General features: G+C 34.5%; 1 protein-coding gene across 1 annotated transcript; it reads left to right on the plus strand.

Moving 5' to 3' along the window:
* Nucleotides 1–3,809: 3,809 nt before the first annotated feature.
* LOC121985134 (uncharacterized protein KIAA0930 homolog) lies at nt 3,810–22,459 on the plus strand. The gene is made up of 12 exons (XM_042538417.1): nt 3,810–4,045; nt 5,187–5,376; nt 5,448–5,522; nt 6,230–6,336; nt 9,770–9,830; nt 10,737–10,796; nt 10,950–11,024; nt 14,501–14,656; nt 18,571–18,625; nt 20,211–20,333; nt 20,566–20,804; nt 22,069–22,459. Exons 1-12 carry the CDS (start codon nt 3,975–3,977, stop codon nt 22,090–22,092), a joined length of 1,236 nt encoding a protein of 411 aa, XP_042394351.1. The 5' UTR covers nt 3,810–3,974; the 3' UTR covers nt 22,093–22,459.
* Nucleotides 22,460–23,036: the final 577 nt, after the last annotated feature.

Raw genomic sequence — 23,036 nt, forward strand, 5'->3', positions numbered from 1 at the left:
AGGCGGAGGCTTCTCCATCTTCATCCTCTTATACATGAAACAAAGAGTATACTCCCTCTTTGCCTTCTTCATTACACTCTGAGGATGAAATTTCTTGGACTTCTTCTTCTTCTTCCGATGTTGAGCACCTCTCAACCTCGAAGTTCTCTTCTCGATGATCCAATGAGTTGCCCTCTTTGGATTTTTCTTGACTTGGTATAGTGGAGGGTTCTTCATGGATCTTTGTCAACTTACTCCAAAGTTCCTTGGCATCTTTGTATTCTCCTATCTTGCTCAAGATGTCATTAGGCAATAAATTGATCAATAACTTTGTCACTTTGTCATTGGCCTTACATCTTTGAACTTGCTCCTTGCTCCATTTATTCTCTTGATGATTTTGCCTTTGCTATCCTTTGGAGATTTAAAACCTTCCATTAGAGCATACCATTGCTCTATCTCCATCATGAAGAAGTTTTCAAATCTTGATTTCCAAGAATCGAAGTTTGTCATTATGAATGGTGGAGGCACTCTTGTGTCGAAACTGAGTCCAGCTTGGAATTCCATCTTGAAGTTAAGCCTTTGATGAAGTCTTTGACTTAATGAAATTTGGGCTTCAACTTCTTCTTCCTCTAGCCTATTGCCCTTTTGACGATGAGTTCGGCGAAGAGCGATCTCGTTTTGATACCACTTGTTGGGTCACTTCGAGAGCTAGAGAGGGGGGATGAATAGCTCATCTCGCTTGTTTGCTTGCTTCAGTGTTGTTGATTTGCAGCGGAATAAACTCAAAGCAAACTCTCCAATGCTAACACATAGATTTACTTGGTATCCACCTCAAGAAGATGTGACTAATCGAATGATCGACACACATGAGCACTCTCCACTAAAAAAGAAATTCCTTCTCGGATATAATCAGAGGTGGAGAAACCTTGTACAAGACTCTCACAACAAGATACAACACATGCATAAAGAAAATACACAAGAGTACAAATAAAACTTTCTTCTTTCTTGATCATGTTGATGTAGATTGCCTCTTGAATCCTAGAAATGCAATAACACTTGTCCCCAAGAACCTCCAAGAACTGGTGTGAAGATATGTGAGCCCGGTGAAGAATATTAGGAGAAGTCTATAGAGAAGAAAGCTCGCCAATGACTTTATACTCTGCACTTCTTGGGCTTCCAATAGATGGATCTACTCCCAATCGATTGCCATGTCAGATCAGTGCAATCCCAGTAGTCCAAAGCTCGCTACCTGCGCAACGGTCATATCCCAATAGATCGGATGATTGATTTGGGAGGCTTGAATCGATCGACCGATCGATTCAGAGTGCCTCTGTGCTCTTCGCTAGAAATATCTGGAATCGATTGATTGATTGATTCATGCTTCCTCGCAACCTCGCAAGAAATCCAACCCCAATCAATCGGCTGATCGATTGGCAGTGTCCAATTGATCGACTAATTGATTGGGAACCTCTCTGTGCTCGCGAGAATGTCTCCCAATCGATCGGTCGATTAATTGGGCCCCTTTTTCTCGCAGCACTCTCCCAATCAATTGACTGATCGATTGAGATCTGATTCAATTGATCTCCTGATCAACTTGACCAACCCTAACTTGCCTAACTAAAGTCTAGGGTCCTCAAACCCAATATCCAATCAACCTTAACCTGTTGGGACTTCGTCACCAAGTGTCTGGTCATCTTGAACCCACCTGGATTTTCACGTGCCTAGCTTCACTCACCAGGACTTCCTTACTGCCTAGCTTCACTCACTAGTGCTTTCACCTGGCTCCACTCACCAGGATTTCCGTGTGTCTGACTTTACTCACTAGGATTTCCTTATTGCCTAGCTTTACTCACTAAGGCTTTCGCCTGATTTTACTCACTATGATTTCCATCTGCCTAGCTTCACTTACTAGGGCTTTCACTTGACTTCACTCACCAGGATTTCTCTTCTGCCTAGCTTCACTCACCAGGATTTTCCTTCTGCCTGGCTTCACTCACTAGGACTTTCCCACCAAGTGACCGGTCAAGACCGACCCACTTAGATTTTCATCTTCTGCCAACCTTTCTGTTGGACTTCCTAGTCAAGTATCCGGTCAACTTTGACTACTTGACTCTTCTTCACATTAAACTGGTCAACCTTGACTAATCTCTCCAAACGGACGATTGCTCCTGCAATCTCCATACATTGTCAAAATAATATTCATATATTGTCAAATATCGAAACTTGCACATTACGACTCAAGTTTGAGCTAATTCAAGCTTAGTTAACCTGGTCAACCTTGACCTAGGAAAATTACACCAACAAAGCTTGTCAGCTAAGAGTTGATATTGTCAATGTTACCCTCTTTGACAGTCAAGTCAGTGATGAATTGAGATGTGAGACTCGCGTATATGCATGAGAAAGAAAAAGAGCTCAAAGAAGATGAAGAAAATTTACCTTCGCATAAGAAAAGAAAATTATACTTTCACTTTTTTTCGCGGAACCTTATATAATCGTGAATAGGGGTTGATCTAAAATTTTAAATTTAGGAAGAAGTGAAAAAATAATTATTATACATTATATTCGAAGGCTGTGCAGCTGGGGCGATGAAAATATACATTTTAAACTATTTAATTTTATTTTATTAGTATAATTAAGTATTAATCTTTATATATTATTGGAGGTTACATACAATTTCTTGATTTTAATTAGTAAATTAATCGTCATTTATTTTAATTAGTAAATCAATAGTCATATACATATTGAAAATATCAATTAGGATATTGAATTGTCTAGAATTAATTTAGATATAACAAAAGAAATAAAAATAGACGTAAATTATTAATAAATTTAATATGATTTTTTCATCTTAATATTATTAAAAAAAGACAATGACATAATTATTTTTTATATTTTTTTTCACATTTGACTTTCAAATGGATTAAATGTTATTTTTAAAATAGAGGGGCAAAATGCTACTTAATAGAAAATAGAGGGGATTAAAGATATTTTTTTATTTTTATGATTTTAAACTTAGTTCAAATTTAATTTGAGTTTGATTCATTTATATATTATTAAGTTTTTAATTCAAATTTATTTGATTATTTAAAATTTTTACCTTTTAAAATTTACTTAGTTCCTTATTAGTTTGATAATAAGAACCTGTTTATTTATTTAGTATTTTAATTTGTAAATAAAAAAAATCTCTAACTCATATTATTATTATTATTAGAGTTAATAAAATTTTATAAGATGTATAGTTGAATAGAATAATATTTCTAATTGCAAAGGATAGGAATAAGAGTAATAATAAAGAAATACGTCAATTAAGAAATAGATTATATTTAAGGTAAAATAGAATCTCATATAAACTTTTAGAAAATTATAGAAGGTAATTAATATGGAAATAAAGATAAGTGTAAAATATAAATAGGAAGTGAAATCAATAATAAATTAATTAATAAGATGTTATTAATAAATTAATATAATATTTATAATTAATTAATATTAATGATGTTAATTTAATTTTTTCAATTAAGCACTGGACTGCTCTTAAGTCGGGCCTGATCTTAACTGCAAAGATTTTTTTTAGTTGTTTGTTTTTATTTTTATTTTTATTTTTTTAATTATATTTCTTTTTTAAAGATAAATTTCTTTTTTTTTTTCTTTCTATCATTCTCATTTTGGAGTAAATAAAGGGAAAAAAGAGAAACGAAATAATTAAAGAAAAGAGCATAAATATCCACCCAAACCAGTATTTTTGTTTTCACTTTTCATATTTATTATTTTATTTTTTGATAAATAAAAATCTCTATGTACCAAGCAGGTTATACTTTTTATTAATATTAATTTATGATCAAAATGGTTTATTTCCTTTTTTGGTTGGCGTCTTCGTTCGGCGACTAACTAAGTCAGTTCCGTCTCCGGCCGGCGCTCGTGTCAGATCGATTTTCGTCTTAAAACCCTAGAAATTGAGCCTCAGCTTCTTCCGTCTCTGTCGCCTACGAGGGAGGGCGATGCTGCAGGATGGTGCTGAGAAACCGATCTGGATCTCGAGTAGGTTCTCAGATGACGAGGCTCCCGCCAGGTATCATTCCTTCCCAGTCAAAATCTTTGAGTAGAGCGTTTTTTCCCTGTTCGTGCGACAATGATCTACCAAATTGGCTTCTTGCGATCGCTTTACTGAATAGTTTCCTAGCAATGGGTAGAATTTTCTAGCAATTGTACCTGGATTTGCTGAATTATCAGTCTATTCCTGCTGCAATATGGAATTTACTAATTTACAAGAGGAGGCGCCATTTTAGGGTAAAGTTAATGTTCATTCATTTGTTTACTGTCATGCTCTTAGGGTCTGCATAGCCTTTTGTTATATAAGTTATTTTTGTTGAATTGTATAATTCGGTATTTCCATGGAAATCTTTGTATATTAGAACTTCCATCGTATAGAATAAAAAATTAAAATGCACTCCTATCGTATTCCTTTTAAGAGACTGAATGCATTCAACACTATATGAGTTTAGAGCACGTTTTTCAAACTAATCTGTATTAAGGAAATTTATGTTAGGAATTTTTGTAGGAAAATTGAATACTGAGATTATTTTACAGCAGGTAGTCAATTTTTAGGATCTGAGGTGACACAATCATGCTTGTACTTCGTCATTAGCCACTTTCAACTGGTTTTAGGGGGATTGAGTTACATGCAATTCTTTGCAGGAGAGCCTGTCACAAAATCATTTTTACATCAATGGAAGAATTTACTAAAGAACAGAAAATATACTACTTTTTAAACCAAGCTTGATTTGCTATCACAAGGATAATGTAATATGCAATCATCTTCCTAATGCAAACCAGACTTATCATTAAGTAATGGTATGTTGGACACTCTCTCTGCCAATACTTGGCAGTCAAGAGTTGCAGAAAATTAGAAACACACATTTCACCTTTCTGGAAACTAAGGGAGCAGTCGTTTATTAATTTTTCTTTCTAGGATATGACTTATTTTATTGGATAAAAATGTATGCAAACTATTTCATGATCTTTAGCTTCATTCCTCATGATATAGAGGCCTATAGTTTCCTTTATTTTCAAAATGAAACAAGAGGAAAATTTGAAATACAATCCTGAACCTACAAGAAGAATCAAGTAGGTTCTTGGTTGCGTCAAACTATATGTATTTTCAGATTTTCCACACGCGCTTATAGCATCTGACAATGATGTTTTTTTTCTAGGCGTGAATTGCTGAGCATGGTGAAAAAACATTCCAACCTGTTGGGTGAGTCAGTTCATGATCTATTAGATGCTTCTGATGTTGAAATGGATGATGAGTTTTGGCATGAGGTTCTGGATTTCTATTTTATACGTGGGAGGGTATCAAAGGGACGTCAGGAGGATGATCTTCTTTTTTTTGTTAGAAGCACGGTAATTTGTAATAAACTTTCATGGTTCAAGTGTATCTCATATACCTTAATGATATCTACCTTGGCATGCAGAGCATGAATGGATATGGTTCTGGTGATGCTAAGGAAGACAATTCTCCTTTCTTTGTCCGTAGATGGGGCCCTGAGGTACTATAAAACCCATATATTTTCCTTTTGCATCTCCATGCACATCCTTTACTGTGTTTCTTGTAGTGTCTAAATAATCATAAACGTCCACATCTTGCTGCAGCGTACTTCGATGGAGAATTCACTAATTGACCCTATTCATCATTAAAAATAGTTGCTTGTTTAATTTATTTAAATGTATTTCCTGATTCATGGATTATCCTGTCATTTTAAGATCCTTCATTTACCATCAGTTGTATACACAGTTTTGCAGATCTGTTTAATGCCTTTTGTGTTTCATAGAAAATTGAGAGCATGTCTTACACTGTTTAGCTGTGAAATCTGAATATGAATTCATCTTTTCCATAATTGTATGATGTTAAAAGTCTCTAGAGGTAGTCTTACCCAATCTGCATTTTCACATCTGCAGTAATTGATTTCTTGTTTCAGGTTTAACTAAAATTCTGACACCCTAATTTCATCTCAGCTAGTAAGTTGTGACCGATGAAAGAGGTCCATAAGATTATGTGCATGGACTACTATTAATTTGGGTTCAATAATTTTTAGGTCAGCATTTGGATGAATGAGATTAAATGGTCACTTTTTTATTTGGATGGGTTGCAGCAAATGTGTCTGATATCCATTATTTGTAAAGAACTAATGTCCGTTATGGTATGTCCTTAGGAGTTAACAAAGCTAAGTTGTTTTTTTGACTTTATGTCATGCAGCTGGAGAGAGTAATTGGTGAAAGTTCAGCATGCGTGGATTGGAGGCGTAGTTTTTACTTGAATTTGATTGCTCACACATCATTTCGAGTGACAGTTGCAATTTGCAAGTACGTTTATTTTGTCTTTGTTTCACAATATTTTTTTCTTAAGTTCTCACAGCTATGGTATTTTCCCTTTATTTTAGTACAACTTTCAATTTGTAAGTGGCTTCATATGCCCACTGATTTTTACTGATTGATTTTCAAATATTGTTACCCAAGTTTGAAATCTCGTTCTGAGCAAGTGCTTTGGTCTCCTACCGAAATGAGACTTTGTCAGTGATATGTCAGACGTACCACCAAGCATTGCTAGAGGCATTGAGAAAGAGGAGAAGAAGAATTGGAGAGGAGAAGAAGAGGAAAAGGATTAGAGACTAAATCTACTTCCTTACTGCTACCTAATGCCACAAAAGTAGGGAAGAATGGGAGTAGCATTGTGATGTCGAGAAGAGAATCAAGGAAATGAAGAAGTTGCGAAGTAGAGAAGGCAACACAACCAAACATGTGAAGGAGATTAATTTTTCTTCTCTTCTTCACTTTCAAATGCCCCTAATTCCTTTTTTCTAGCAACAAGGAGGTTAGGCTCCTCAAGTGAAGTGTCTACTATGTTGCGTTTATTGTGGAGTCAAGTCATGATCCTCGAGTAGTGCATCAATAGCTGAATTAGATTAAAATCCTCATGCGATGTATGCTTTTGCGTTGCTTTCATTGTGGAGTTAGTGTAGGATCCTTAGGCAAAAGTGTTTGCTACGTCGCCTTTGCCATGAAAGTGATTCGAGGAACGGATCCATATAATGGTTGTCTTGGGCTCTAGCCCAACCTTGCTTAAGATGCTCAATTGTACTTCTTTAATAGTACAATTGAAGAAGTACAATCACCTGTGTAAATTTTTTTACTTAGCTCACTAAAATCCATCCCTTCCACACCCAAAGCCCAGCCCACCTCTAATTCCTGGATATGTCCTTGAGTGATTCCAATCGGTTTTCATGTTCTTAGGTTTGTGGGAATCATGAATTTGGAACCATGTATATCCCTACAGAATTAAGCAAAAAATATTTCATAAATCAGGGGATCATGATTTCGTAAATTATGGGAATATGCTAGCATAGCTGGTTTCATAAAAAGTTGAGTTTTTTTAGAAAAGTTTGTTATTTTATGAAGAATAACTTCTTTTATCAATATATAAAAGGGGTTAGGATCCCATTTAGTTGGGATTTCTATCATGGTATCAGAGCAAATCTGCGATCTTATAATGTCATTATTTGGTAGCAATGATACTTGAAGTTCTTATGCTAAGGTATCCATTTCATTACCTAAGATGAGACGATTGTCTGCCTAGTATCAAAACCAGTAGGATAGTATGGAAAAATCATCCTAGTTCCTTAATCTTTTTTTTTAATATATATATTCATGAGAAAGACAATTGAAAATGAGTTGGATAGTGAACTTAGTCATTTTTTCACGTTACCTTTTATGCCTTTTGTAATTCCATATGGTTGATGCGGATTAATTGTTCCACTGACTTACTGCTTGCGTAATTGATACTGTTAGACAGTTACATTCAATTCATAATGGTACCATTGATTAGATGCCTATCAGCTTTTGATTGATATCTTGCACTTGTAGTTTTGGTGTTTCCAAAATTGTCCTGTTGGAGTTGCTAAAATGGTATAGTCACCAATCTGTTTTTTAGCAAAAGATTGAAGCAAGTCCACAAAAAATATATATTTAGAGGATAGTATATGTCTTCCAGTGGAGAACAGTGTACATATAAAGGAGGAAAAAATTCTGAAGGGATAAAACATAATTCACACATAATCCACTCCTAGTGTCACACTCACACCTCATTGACCTGTCCTCACAAAGTTGTCAAGACATTTGATTGGTGACAGGTTTGGTATGTCACCTGTTTGGTCGTCATCTTATAAACATGGTGAGCTTCCTTGGTGTAAACTAGTATGACATGGAAGACTACTCAGGAAAATTATAGGTTGTAGGTTCAAACATAAATTTATAAATAAATTGTTCATCATAAAAAGAACTATTACAAAACATACTTATTTTTTTGAGAGTACACCAACAATAACAACCAAGCCTTATCCCACTAGATGGGATCGGCTATATGGATTCTTTTACGCGGGCTCTATCCCCCAGTATATCGTTTTCTATACTTAAATAAATTTTATCTTGTTTTATCGTTGCTAACCTAGTGGGAAAAGACTTGGTTGTTGTTGTTTATCGTTGCTAACCAAATCTTTTTTTGTCTTCCTCTTCTTCATTTCATGTGCGTATTTGTCATAATTTTTCCTTAATAGATGCAACTCCGACTTTCTCTCTAATGCTCTAATTTCTTATTCTATCCATTCTCGTATGTTCACACATCCACCTTAACATTCTCATTTTTGCAACTCATCTTCTGTTTATATGCTTGAGTCATAGCCTAACATTCAATGCTATATAACATAGCAGGTCTAACCCCCGTTTTGTAGAACTTTTCTTTAAGTTTTGGAGGTACTTTACAATCACATAAAACATTTGATGCTCTCCTCCATTTCAACTATCCTACTTGTATTATATGTAAGACATCTTTCTCAATCCTTTTATTATTTTGCAAAAATGATCCTAAATACTTAAAGCTCTATCAGTCAACTCGTCATCTCCTATCTTAACAATTATTTTATTATGTCTAATATTGCTAAACTTAAATTCTATATATTGTGTCTTTACTCTATTAACCCTAAAACCTTTTACTTCTAGTGTTTCCCTTTAACATTTACTCTGTTTTATTTACCAAAATAATATCATCTGCAAGCAATATACACCACGATACCGTGCCTTATTTTTTTGAGAGTAATAAGTGTAAAATATAAAATAAATTCGACAATACAGTTAGCTCAAAATTTGGCAACAATGAATATCCAACAATTAAAAATAATTATGAACTACAAACTAAAGACAAGTACCTAGATTAAATATCCATTAATAATCAAAGGAACACCTTAATATTAAACATATTTGCTTAACAATAACTCTAATAACATAGCTCATCACTCAAAGGAACACCTGAATATCAAACATATTTGCTTAACAATAACACTAATAACAAAGCACATCACTTAACTTTTAGCATAACACAATTTGTGTAGGACTTATATAAATTTAAATAAAAAAAATAAAAAGAAATCAATAGGTGAACTGGACCTTGTAAAGGAACTCAACATTGTGTAGGTTCTTCTCTGACAACTCTGCTCCATGGGTAGTGAGTAGTGAGTGTCTGTTGATGGACAGGTTTACATTTTCAAAAATGATGGTAGGAGTAAATTAAACAACATCCAATGTCCCTGTGCATATCCCTCTCATATTTCAACAGCCACATTACTATTTCACGTCTTAATGCTAATTAATTTTCTATTGGTTATGATATTATTTATTATTTGTTTTCAACCATTTCATTCCATGAAGTTTTTGTTTTTTTGCTCATATTGGTCAATTCATTCACAAGTAAACAAGATCTGGAGAAACATCAAAGTGGACAGGAAACTTCACTATCATCGATATACAAGGTACAAATAACGATAACTCTTTCTCTCTTGCCTCTTGGGTGTGCATGCAGATGTTAGATTTTTAAAAAGCTCAATTGGTTAACAAGTTTGAAATCTCTTATTATATATTCTGCATTAATATTTAGTCCTTTTTTTCGTAAAAATAGTGTGCTTTGCAATTTTGACTCTTTGCATTTATTCAATTATTTATGAATTAGTACTTGGGCATCCTCATATATGCTAATATTTTAACATCTCAGAAATAGAAGGTGATTGACATGTAATGTTGTTTGCTTGGTATGCACAAAATGCTTATTTTGTGCATAAACTCACGTCTTATGCATGTCTGACTTGTGGGGTAGATTCTTATGTGCAAAACTATCCATCCATTTGGATGCAGGCAAAGGATGTGCAAAGATAAGCTGGCTATCTCATGCTTGTAGCTGCCAAAGCATGAAAATAAGATATCCTGGATGTTGCATTTGCGTACACACAAGCAATAAACCCACCTGTGTGCGACAACATATATGACTTATACTAAAGAATAAGTAATACATTTCATTCCTTTAATAGCTGGACTCTTCATTGACAAGAATACTCCTAGTGTGAACATCTGAAATTCTGATCAATTCCATTTAAAAGTTTTTGGCAAGAACCATGAGAAACACTTGGATCCACACTCGTGTAGGATATTAGCCTGTGTGGGTCTCCTAAGTAACATAGATCTATTATATAACAGTCTTTATGATATTCTTCAATTAATCAATTCATTAATTATCTATAACAAAAGGGAGAACACCTTTTAGTTAAAATTTAATGATGTCTTTTCTTTTTGGTGGTCTTTCCGCTTTATTGAAATTGGGATTAAAAGTTTCCTGTAGGATCATCTTTCTTTCTTGATGATTAATCATACAGTTATTGGGTCAGGTGGTAAAGACTGTCTATGCGTCTCCTAGCCGTGTTAACTTTCACTTGGATCACAGAAAGGTTAGTCCTCTCACCTCTGACTATCGATTCTCATTGCTCCTAGATGTTAGTATTTACTTGGATGTTAAAAGTGTTAGTCCTACTTATCAAGTTCATAGTTCAAAGTTCAAAGTTCAAACACTATCTCCTCTTATGTTGATCTTTAATTTTCAGGCTGTGGAAACTTTGCCTGCCTACCCAAATATCTGTTTTTCGGTTGATGATTTTGATGATACCTTCGATGCTGTGGTAACATAATTTTATTCTGTTATTACATTTTCATTTTCCCAAGACTTAACTTGATGCTTGTCTAGGTTCAACTGTTGGTACGAGTCATTATTTGTCTTCTTTTTTTCTGAAAAAATGTAGTACAATGCATCTTCTTGACTGACTCCAACTCTTCTTACAATTTAGAACTAGACTAACAATTATGCTAGCTCAAATTTCAATTTGGGGGTTGTTTTCAATAATTAGGGTTTCTGTTTGTTTTAAAATTCTGATTTTTTCCTCATTCTATGAAGACATTAGTTCACTAGATTGGCATGATTTTTCTCTCTTTAAAAAATTCCCAAATTGTTTGATGTCATGGCTGCCCTTTTTAATATCAGAAATGTTGGTTTGATGAACTTTGATAGTTGTAAAATATCAACGTTGATCTTTCTTAGATAAATGATAAATGCTTCAACATGAGAACAAAAAGTTTTGGCTTTATGAGATCTAATGTCTCATTTAACATTTCTGATGTAGTAGGCATACCTATAAATGGCATATTAACTCCATCTGACAATGAGAAAACATATTGCTTTCACATGATAACAATAATTTGCATTAACCCAAACAATTAGCTTTTTTAATGTCAACATTTCAAGTTTTGACCTAAAACCAAAAATCACCCCACACAGCTTGGATTTTAAATGAGAAATTAACGCGAAATAGATATTTATCTATTTTTTAATTTAAAATTCAACATTAAAAGTTAAAAGGAACTCACTTGACTTGAATGATTTTAAAAAATTATATTTGAAATCATTAAATTTAATTAAGGGCAGCTCGTTGCATGAAGCTCTTGTCAATGCAGGTCCCGGGGAAGGGTATTGTACACAATCTTATTTTGTTTTGCAAGAGGTTGTTTCTGACTCTAGGTCAACAACTACTATTTTGGATTGGGTTTAGATTTAATTAAAATAATAAAAAAAATAATAACCTAATGACATGAGGAAACACCAAAATCCAACTTAAGAACTCTTATTGTAATAGCTGTTTTTGGCCAAAAGTTGAGCTACATTTCTTTCTCCTAACCTAAAAGATTTGGATTGGGGTTAAAATTTACTAATATCATCATCTTTATCTAGCAATACTGTGCCTAGTATGGCTGTGGTATTATTGACTAAGTTGTAAAATTGAATATGTGTGTGTGAGCGCGCGCACGATATTAGAGCTTGTGTAGATCCAAGAATATTCTTTCCAAGCTTTTCTCATCCTCAATTGACTCTGAGCCTTGTGCTCCTATTTGCATGACGTTGATGCCTAAGTAATAGGCCTTTCTGGTAACCATATCTCATGTCTTGGTAATACTCAAGTTTATGGTGTTCATCATATGCATACATTTTCTTTGGTGGACAAGATTACATCAGTTCGTCTTTTTCTATCCCTCGTTGCTAGCTACTATCCTCTATTGGCGTTTTCATCAACTTAACATTAAGAATGTTTTCCTTCATATTGATCTTTCTGAGGAGCTATATATAGAGTATAGGCTTGTTTCTCTTGGGGATACTAGTCTTGTATGTAAGTTGAAGAAGCTTAGTTTGGAAAGTTAAGATCAATTCTTTTTCAATAAGACATGACTAAGAGTGTTGAAAATTTGATAAGTACTTGGATGAAGAGGATACAAATTATATAAATAGATCATCTATTTCTATCTGTTGTTTCCTCTTATGAGATAAAAAGAAGACAATTGTATCAAGGTCAAGTGTAAAGAAGTGTAGACATAGAATATAATGCCATGAGACTAGCTAAATGAGGTTGCGAGAGACATGTTTAAAATGGTATGGACATGCACTTTGGTGCCCAATAAATGTCGATGTGAGATTGCGACAAATACACTCATTAATCGAGGAAGAGGGGACGGATCCCAATAATATAATAGTAGGGGATGGAGCCCGATGATATATAATGATCCATATAGTCAATCCTACTTAGTAGGATAAAATCTCGGTTATTCTTGTTGTACCTTTAGCTAAATGGGAGATTGTCTTCATTAACACAACTATTGACTTAGGATATGCATCTACAAAGCCATTGAAGCTAGATTGTTACATTCAAGTTTCTATGCATATAACTTTGAACCCCATGTTTCTTAAGAGAGATCGATTGTCACTTGAAATTTTTTTGTCACTATCACATAGAAAATGCAATCAAATGATATCCTCCATTCATAGCTCATATGATTAGTTAACAGACTTATTGACTAAATTTTTAATGAGACCTAGGGTTGAGTACATCTATAATAAGTTAGGCTTTTGTAATATATTTGAACCAATTTGAGGGGTGTGTTATGGTATTATGCACTAAATTCTAAAGAGAAAAAAATTGTAAGAGTGAATATGTAATATTGCTTAAAGGGCAACCCGATACACAAAACTTTCGCCAATGCAGGGTTCCAAGAAACGGTCGGACCACATTACGACTATTGTACGCAGCTTTATCTTGCATTGCAATAGGTTGATTCTATGACTCGAACTCGTGAACATAAGGTTACATGATAGCAACTTTACCATTGCGCCAAGGCTCCCCTTTAATATGTAATACTCCTTATTGATTAGTAATATATATTGGTACGAAGCTAGGGGAGTAAGGGATAATTTCCCTTAATCCTAACAAGATTTATTTATAAAAACTTCTTTAAAACCTCAAAAGATTAAGGGGGTGTTACCTTTAAGCTAAAACTAAAATTTTCTTCTTTAATATCAAATATCAAAATATATTTATTTATTTTTTCTTTCATATCACTTCTCTCTCCTTGTTCTTTCTCATCACACTTTCTCTCTCATCATCCTTTCTCTCTCATCATTCTCTTTCATCATATTTTTCTCTCACATTTATCTTTCTCTCACATTTAATTTTTTCTCTTATTTTTCTTTAAGGGTAAAAAAGAAAATTTTGATTTATTCCGATAGAAAATATACAACTAACCAAACATTGTTTTTAAGAGTGATATTCATGCTCATACCCATTCCCATTCCACTATATAATGATTCCCATTCCGATTCCTATTCCTAACAAAGAACCAAACGCCCCCTAAGAAGTTATAAAAAAAATCCATTTGACCTGAATGATTTTTCAAATATTTGTTTGAAATCAAAATCCAATATACATAAAAATAAAAGAAATAGAAACCTAAGGACATGAGGAGAATCCAAAATCCAACTTAAGAACACTTGATGTTGTGTTTTTTTTTTTTTTTGCCAAAATTTAGTCGCATTCCTTTCTCTTAACCAAAAGATGCAGATGGAGTTTTGTTATTCTACTAATATCCTCGTGTATATGTTTTTGCTCACACATTGACAGTAGGTTCTTAAGCCTTGCCATTAATTTACTCAAGATTTGGAATAGTTGGTTTTTGTACAATCTTATTCTAGTTGTTCTTTTAATCAAATTGTTTCTTTCCACATGCTGCCTTGCTCCACTTAAAATTTTGAAGCAATTATTAATTTCAATTTGGTTAGGTTTTGTCAGAAAGAGATCACTGTTACTGTGTACTTCTCAATGCACACAATGGGGCAGCTTTTCCATCAGACAATGATCTCTCGGATGTCCCAGAGTTCAACTCTAGTAGGCTTGTTGATGTTGACAAAGATTCTGAACAAGACAAACCTTCACAGGTTTTAACTGCTTGTATGCTTATGCTGCAATATAATGCAATCATTTCTTATGTGTGTGCATGTCTGGTCTTACATCTTTTATTATCATATATGGTGATATTCATGCCAATTTAAAGTTCTGAATTGGCGCATCAAGTAAAGGTGTTTTACATGCGACTGTGCCATGTTGGGGAAAGAAACTTTTATAAATAACTTCTCATCTAATACTGGTGCATGCTTGTAAGCTTACTACCAACTCTGAATCATGCTATATTCAGTATGGTGTTGCCCTTTGTACATTGGTTTTTGATGCATGGCTTCACATGCCTAGAGATGATGCACTCAATTTTAAATCAATCATGAAATTAAATAAAGTAGCAGTTAAAGATCCACTTATCCCAAAATTTTATTCAATTACGTAACGGTTCAATTAATATTTTTATCTTAACATGTCTCTTATGTGTGGTTGAATATGTTATTGGACACTATCTCTGTCATCTTCATGTCACGCATATTACACTCTGATTCTTACACTCTCCCATTGATTGTGTAGAAGAAATGATAGAACATGAGTGCTTGGAAATATAGACCAATAGCAATATCAGATACTCCTATGGGATATATTGCAACTTGGGCAAGACCTACTGATTAGCATCATGGACCAACTTGTTAACTAGGTGCTTACCCTTGCCTCTCAATGGACCAACTTGATGTGCAATTTTCTTTCTATCTCCTCCAGTAACGGACAATGAATCTCAAATAGTTCCTCCTGCATGTGTGGTCTCCTTGATTTGACCAGTGAATAGTTGGAAGTATTTTTTAGGCAACAACTAGTTGGTACTTTTTACTGGCCCAAACAACTAGTTTCTATCTTATGCTACCAACCCTTTTTTTTTTTTTGCTTCACGCTTTATTTGTAGGATTATATTAGAGACTGAGCATTGAAGGTGGAGTTAGTGTATGATTGACGAGATACAGGCCTCACATTTGAATGCTATATGGGATCTGATGTCTACTCCTTTTGACAAGTTTGTAGTAGGTTGCAAATGACATTTTGTGGTGAATACACCACCTAGTAGTATTGTGGATTGATTGAAAAATCATTTAACAGAGAAGGGATACACTTAAGTTTATAGAGTGGATTACTCAGACACCTTTTCCTTTGTGGGGTAAGATGCTTTAATCTGACCTCTCACCTTGGCAACCATATTGTAGTGTTTCCTTCACCTTTTGGATAAGTATACATGGGTATATACATGTATCTTAGATTAGAAAATCGCTCCTCTCTATTTGGGAAGCATATTCTTCTTATGGTCTATGCAAATTGAAGAACTTCCTAAATAATCTAAACCAATCTCTTAGAGTAAGGATTGGTAAATTTAGTTGTGTTCTCCTTTGTTACCTCTCTAGGTAGGAAGTATGTTCTTATCTTTTATTTGAATGATATCATCATAGCTGGTGATGATCTTGTAAGGATTACCAGGATGAAAGTCTATATTTGCCAACATTTATGAGACCAAGGATCTTAGTGACTTAAGATATTTTGTTGATATAGTGGTGGCCTACTTAGAGGATTATATGTTAAGAGCTGAGCCAGTTGATACTTATGGATCAGAATGTCAAACTGATGTTAGGACAAAGAAAGTCATTCACTAATCCAAGAAGGTACAAAAGACTGGTTCGAAACTTAACTTATAGTAAAATATCAGACATATTATTCTCAATTAGCATGAGGAGTTAGTTGACCTAGTTTATTAAGGCTCTATGCCATGATCATTTTAAGATAACCTTTGCAAATCTACTATATTTAAAGAACACATTAGGAAAATGTCTTCTATATTAGGATTGAGATTGCCTTTTGATTGTGGGGTACACTAATATCAACTGAGCATGTTCTCATATAGGCATACAACCCACATTGGGCTGCTTCATCTTTCTGGAAGATTAATTGATTTCTTAGAAGATTAAGAAGTTGACTATCTTTTCTATATCTAGTGCAAAGGCAGAGCATGAGGTTATGAATCTAGTTGGGGAATGCTCTTAAAGAACTAATGAAGTTGCACTGGGACGATAAAGTTTCATGCATATGCCATGCCATCTAACCCAATGTTTCATAAGAGAAAAACAATTGCCACTTCATCAAAGAGGAGATGCAATCCAATGAAATTTCCACATCATTTGTTAACTCTTATTATCAGAATTTGTCAATCAAGTCCTTATGATGTTCTAGGATTGAGTTATCTTAAGATTTTTCCGACTGAGTATATTTGTAATAAGTTGGATTTTCATAATATCTTTGAGCAAGCACGAAGGAAATCTTAGGACTTGTAAGCAAATTCCATATTGACGTGATTTACATGGGATCCTAGCAGAATTTGCTCTACTCAATGGTTGATTACTTGCATAATCAGATATACCTAAATCTGATTAATATTTGTACATGAGCAAGTATCTTGGACATACCAAGCCAACATGGATTAACAAAACTTGAATGATTCCTTTTGTAGTCTGTCATTGGTACGATCACTTCTTAGTTTCGAAGAGCATTTTTTCCCCAAAAATTTGACCTTTTAACAATTTACCCAATCTATATATTTAGATCTTAATAGAAAATTTACTATTCTTGCATTACCTAAAATTTCGATCCACTTATGGTTCTTTCTTTTGTTTATGTAATATATATTTAGCACCACTTGTCAAAAAAAGGACCACCCTCGATTCATTATGTAATTCTGTCCTTGTAAGGAAAGCTAGTAGAAACTTTCTGATGTTGCCTTAACTGGTAGGCAAGGTAAAATACTGGGTGTCATCAGTGGGATGATTTAGAAATTGCACTTCCTGTGCTCTTTAATTCCATATTTTTATGCTGTGATAATGTTGAGTAATTGTACTGTTTTGCTTGCACCTTTCTCTCTTTTTTTTTTTTTTTTATTTCTTTTCATTGCTTGCATCAATTGCATTTTCTTTTACAGTTGAGAATGTTCATGGAACACACTCTATGATCCAATAGAAATTCTTCTACAGCTTGGAGTTCACTTTTTTTTGTGGAATGTTTAATTGGAGATTTGGCTGATTTAACGAAGTTGTAATAGTTATATCTTGTAATATATTTCCTTGTTGAATTAAAGTTTCAGGTAGTTTTATTTTCATTATGTTAATTACATTTTGTTCTGAGTTCGTTACTACATTATCTAAACTTTGGTTTTAATTAAGAGAAATTTCCTTTTTTCCCTGCAAAATTCAACTGCTTTTTCAAAATGTTTCTAGTTTTGTATGGTCAAATGCCCCAGACTTTGTCGTTTACCTTAATTTTGCTCCTACTTGTTAACTTGTACCATTTAATGGGAGAAACATATATTTACACGTGCAATGCAAATGCAACATTTCATGATGTGTGGCATACCCAAACACGTTATATCTGCTGCTGGAAAGAGCTGGGATGTCGACTCAAAGGATTGCTTTTGTTTCATCTACACTAACAATCCCTTCAGAAAATTAACGAGCTTCCAAGTTAGCTTTATTAACATTAGGGGCATTACTTTCTGAGTAGGTGCAACCACTAGCAAGAACCACCGCTTGCTCCTTTCTGCTCTTGTAGACAATTTGTGACCATGCTCAAGCTTCTTCAGTGAAAGGAGGAGACTTTGTCATGCCTCTATTTGCCCTCTAATTCATATCCACGAATTTAGGAAGCTTATGCTAATGTACCTCTATGTGTTTCTCCATTAGATGACGGCTAAGGGGCAAAATGACAGGAAACAATAAAGTCTAGGGAGCACTTTGACCTTTCATAAAACTTGGGGGCATTTGAGAAATAGTTGAAATTTAAGTAAAAAATGAAATTTCCTCTCAAATTAATTGTAGCTTATTGGCTAGTTACTTTGGTTCCATAATATGTGTTAGCGAAATCTTTGACAAGACTATTTTTACTGCAGCTTACTCTCTTCTCAGGATTTGTTAGCTATCAGATGGTTAGAGAAGCATATGATGGTGAGTTATATTTTGTTTTCTTATGGATGTATTTGATTGTGAGATTATGAAGTTCCTACTATTATTCTTTCATTAACAAATCATCTGAAGCCATTTTCGTGAAATTGTTTGTGAGGAATAATTTTCACTTGGAACTTTCCAGTAATATTGTACTTCTTGATCCCTATTTTATATTTCTTTCATTATATCCCTTTTCTCTACCACCTTCGCACCTGTTACCAAGATCCCTTCAGATCCTTTGGACCATTGCCACTTAATTTACAAAGGATTTCACTAACTAGAGTCACCAAGCTTGAGCTGCCCGGTGCACTGAATGGGATGTTATCCATCTTCACATCACAGTGAGTTCCCTCTCCAATGGTAACTCCCACCACATGTTTAGCTAGTGCGGTTACCATGTTAACTTCCTATAGCTTAGAAAACATAACATGGATAGGTCCATTGACGAGATTATGCTCAAGGTACATCAATTCCTTGTCCTTCTAAGTTGCATGTACGGACTTAGGTCACATTGGGTTGCTCATGTAAATTAGGTGCTAATCTGCTAGAACTTCACCTCCCACTTAGCAAACTAAGGACATTAGCAAGGACTCATGTAAACGGCCATTCTTGATTTACACCGTTGTACCACCTGAAATCACCTCAATACATCTGCCTAGTTCTCATCTTCCTCATCAATGGCTCGCTCTAGTTCGAAATCTTAAACTATGCCGATGTTTCAGTCTTTGATTGGAACAATACTATTTCGGTATCATGTCAACGTTTCAATGTATGGTGCTAGTGATAAATTGGAGGTGAAAGGAGGAAAGTGATGAAGATGAAGATAACACGACTGTATAACTATATAGCTAAACTCAACTTTTGCTTTCTATCTGGAATGCTACAGTTTGAATATCATCTTGTGTAAAGACAAACTATATATATAACAAAATTATTATGTCAATTTTAGCATGCCAAGGGGTGTTGAGAGTTAATATCAAATTATATTTGTTGACACAATCAATGGGTAATTATATTAGATGATATTAGATTAATGGGTAATTATATTATATTGCTATTAATAAATTAATTTTGATTTTGTAGATTGATATTTCCCCCAACCATATTATAAATTTGTACCCTTTGATGAGTCCTAACGCAGGTAGGATCATGGATATCTGAATTCATGTGTTAGGTAACCTGTTGATTATGGTGACACATTATTATCACTCTATTAGAAAACTGCTAAAGATGACTTTGTATGGTGATAAGACCATGCTCTACTTCCATAAGATGGCACATTATTATTTAGGGATCCCAGATAATTTTCAAATTGTTTTCTCATTTTGTGAAGATACTATGTTATGTTACTATTGTTGTAATCTGTTGCTATTAAGGTGAGAAAATGCATTTCCACTGATTGATTAGAGGCATGATCTTACCAAAAACAAAATGATGTGTGCCTACATAACATTCAACAACTCAGTCTTCTTGTCATGCTAGATCTTGAATTATTTTGCCTTTATTCTTCATGCTAATTCTTAATACCGTGTCTTCATTGATCAATTGTATTATATTCACTGAGAGTTTCATGGTTTCTCTTAAGCTGGAAGGTCTAGATTTGGAAGCCTTCTGTCAATGGGCCATGGTCAGCCAAATACTGACAGGATTTACATGAGAGGTCCTGGAGGTCGAGGGGAAGTTGAAGTTGCTGTTTCTGGAATAGCTGGTTAGAGATCCTTATTTAATTTGTTTGGTGACCATATTATTCCAAGTCTATTTAAAGCAATATTTTGAATTGAAAAAAATAAATTTCTAGTTAAATACACATCTAAAAGGAGTCACAATCAGTTGCCATTGAAATGCATTACACAAAATTATTCTGTTTGGAAAAACCTTACACAAGGTGGTTGCCCTGTAATGGCATAAGTAATAGCAACTGTTAACTTTGCCTTTTGTAGATCAAAGCAACCAACACTCGGATCTTCTTTCAACATCTCAATTATCCAGTAAAGGTTCAGGTATCAGCTTAGCAACAATTCTCCACAGAGCTGCATCAGCTGCTTCTGTGTTAGCTAAGCAGGCTTATGCTGCCTCCTCGCCTAATAATCAAGCTGACCTTGAACTTCTACCTCTCAAGTGTTGCCTGATGTCCATCTCATTGCCTTGGGAGCATATTGCACACGACTTGTTATTCAAGGTAAGATCATCAAGCATCCAAAACATAATTGCAAATCTTTATCAAGTCAAGTTATTGAATAAACACTCATCATAGGTTTTTACATTGCTTAATTTTCTTCAAAACTTGACTTCAAAATCCTGTTCTAGTTAAAATGTTGGTTGAATTCTCATTTACAGGTTTATACTATATCTTAATTTGTCTTGTAAAAGAGCATTATTTTCTTTCTAAGGCTCTGAGCATATCATTGAACTTTGTGCAAGTTGCAGATTTTCAGAAAGAAGTGGCATTGGGAGCTGAGCATTTATTAAGAACTAAACATGAATTCTTTTCTCTTTGAATGATCCCTCAATAGTGCCTATTGCAATTTTACTTATATTTGACACCTTAATTCCAGTTCCGTTAATATGATGCAAATATATTTATCAAACTCAGGTACAAGTATCCTGTACAGGTGTGAATCCAAGTGCTAGACATAGCTATTTCTAAAAAATTATCTATATGATCATTATGTGGTGTCCATTTGTTGGTGTCCAATGTCGGTATTTGATATGGGTAGCGAAGGCATAGATGAAGACTCCAATTATTAGATGGTTCTAGGAATTATAATAATGAAACTATGCACATCTGTGCACAAACAAAACTTAGGTGCAATCCTCTTCATGAAGTTTTGCATGAAGGGAGGTATGGTGCACCCATTATATTATACCAGATGCTCTTCTTGAGTACACCTATTCTTCAACATAAGATACATCATTTTTTTGTTCAATAGAAGGTGTACCCATTTTCATATTAGGCAAACTCATCTTCAATACCAAGTCCACGTATTCTTCAATAACAAGTGCACCCTCTTCACGGATTGCATCATGAAGTATCTTGTGAGTTTTAATACCTGGTTATACTTTAGAGTCAAGTGTGGTGGTCAATATGAATGCCAAAACATTTTCTTTCTTCAGTCGTTTTCCTGATCCTATTTATTTTCTTCTGAACCGTGTTGTGCCACTGTTCTTTTTTCCAATGATAGATTATATATACCTATTTCATCTTTGGAAATTGAGAAAAATGGCGTCCTGTTTTATTTTTGTACTAATTATTTGAAGTAGCACTTCTACCTCTTTTCCGATTGGAACCCAATCTTGTACTCGCCATCAACCTCAGTGAGATATCATTTGCGCACTGGTTTATGGTGTCGCTGAAATTTTGAGAAATTGAACGGTTTGTTTTTCTTCTAGCATGTATTTTCAGTTCCGAGCTGCTAATGTCAATTTACATGTTGAACTTCCAGGTTAAGCCCCCTGTGAATTTGTAGATAATGAGCCCTATTGATAACAATTGGGTACCTGCTGGAACCAGGGCCAAATCCGCAATCCGCTGATTATTAAGAAGTGTAACAATGGAGGAAGTAGTGTGATGCAATGACTCCAAGTGTGCCTCCTGCTATGTCAATGCCTTTTGTCATTTTATTTGACTTGGTATTGTAACAACTCCCTATATTAAGAACAGATGATCAAGCATGTGTGCTATAGTCAGTTGGTATCAAACGCCATGCAGGTGCTGTAAATTTGTCCACCAAAAATGAGCCTGCACACACAAAAAAAAAAGGCTTTGCCTACTTGCACATTTCTGTATTAATTTATTTTAGGATCCTTTTTTCAATAAAAACGTTTGTTGGTTTATGGACTGGATTTTCTTCTCTCTATGCTTTCAGAGTTTAAACCTACTGCAATACAGTTGAACTTGTGCTATCAGACACTCCTCGAAGCAGAAAATGTGAGGCTGGCTGGGGATTTTGAGGCGACGCAAGTGGAGAGATTGACGGCAGCGGAACTTTGGTGAACTCACCTTGTCTCCTCTTCTTTGCCATCTTCAGCAGTAGGTCCTCATGCTCCTCTGCCTCGCCTCGCTTTTCCCTGATAAAGCACTGGAGGTGTAGCGGAGTTTCGGCATGGATGAACTAGAGAGGGCAGCATTGGTGGCTCAGAGGGAGTGGAGTTAGAGGCCATTAGAGATGTAAATGGCTAGATGACATATTAGACATCATAATGGCAAGCTAGGTGATGCTTGACTTCAATTGATGTTCTAAAACTCATCCTGTATCTCAAAACAAGAGAGGTGATAGTCAAGGAGGAGCCTTTTTATTCATTAATTGGATTGTCAATCATGGCAACAAGATACGTATATTTAGCAGAATGTACATTGACTTCAATTAATGACCCATGAATTTTATTACATTTAACCAACCAAAAGGTTTGA

This window comes from Zingiber officinale, chromosome 5B, assembly GCF_018446385.1.
Source record: "Zingiber officinale cultivar Zhangliang chromosome 5B, Zo_v1.1, whole genome shotgun sequence".
Taxonomy (NCBI): domain Eukaryota; kingdom Viridiplantae; phylum Streptophyta; class Magnoliopsida; order Zingiberales; family Zingiberaceae; genus Zingiber; species Zingiber officinale.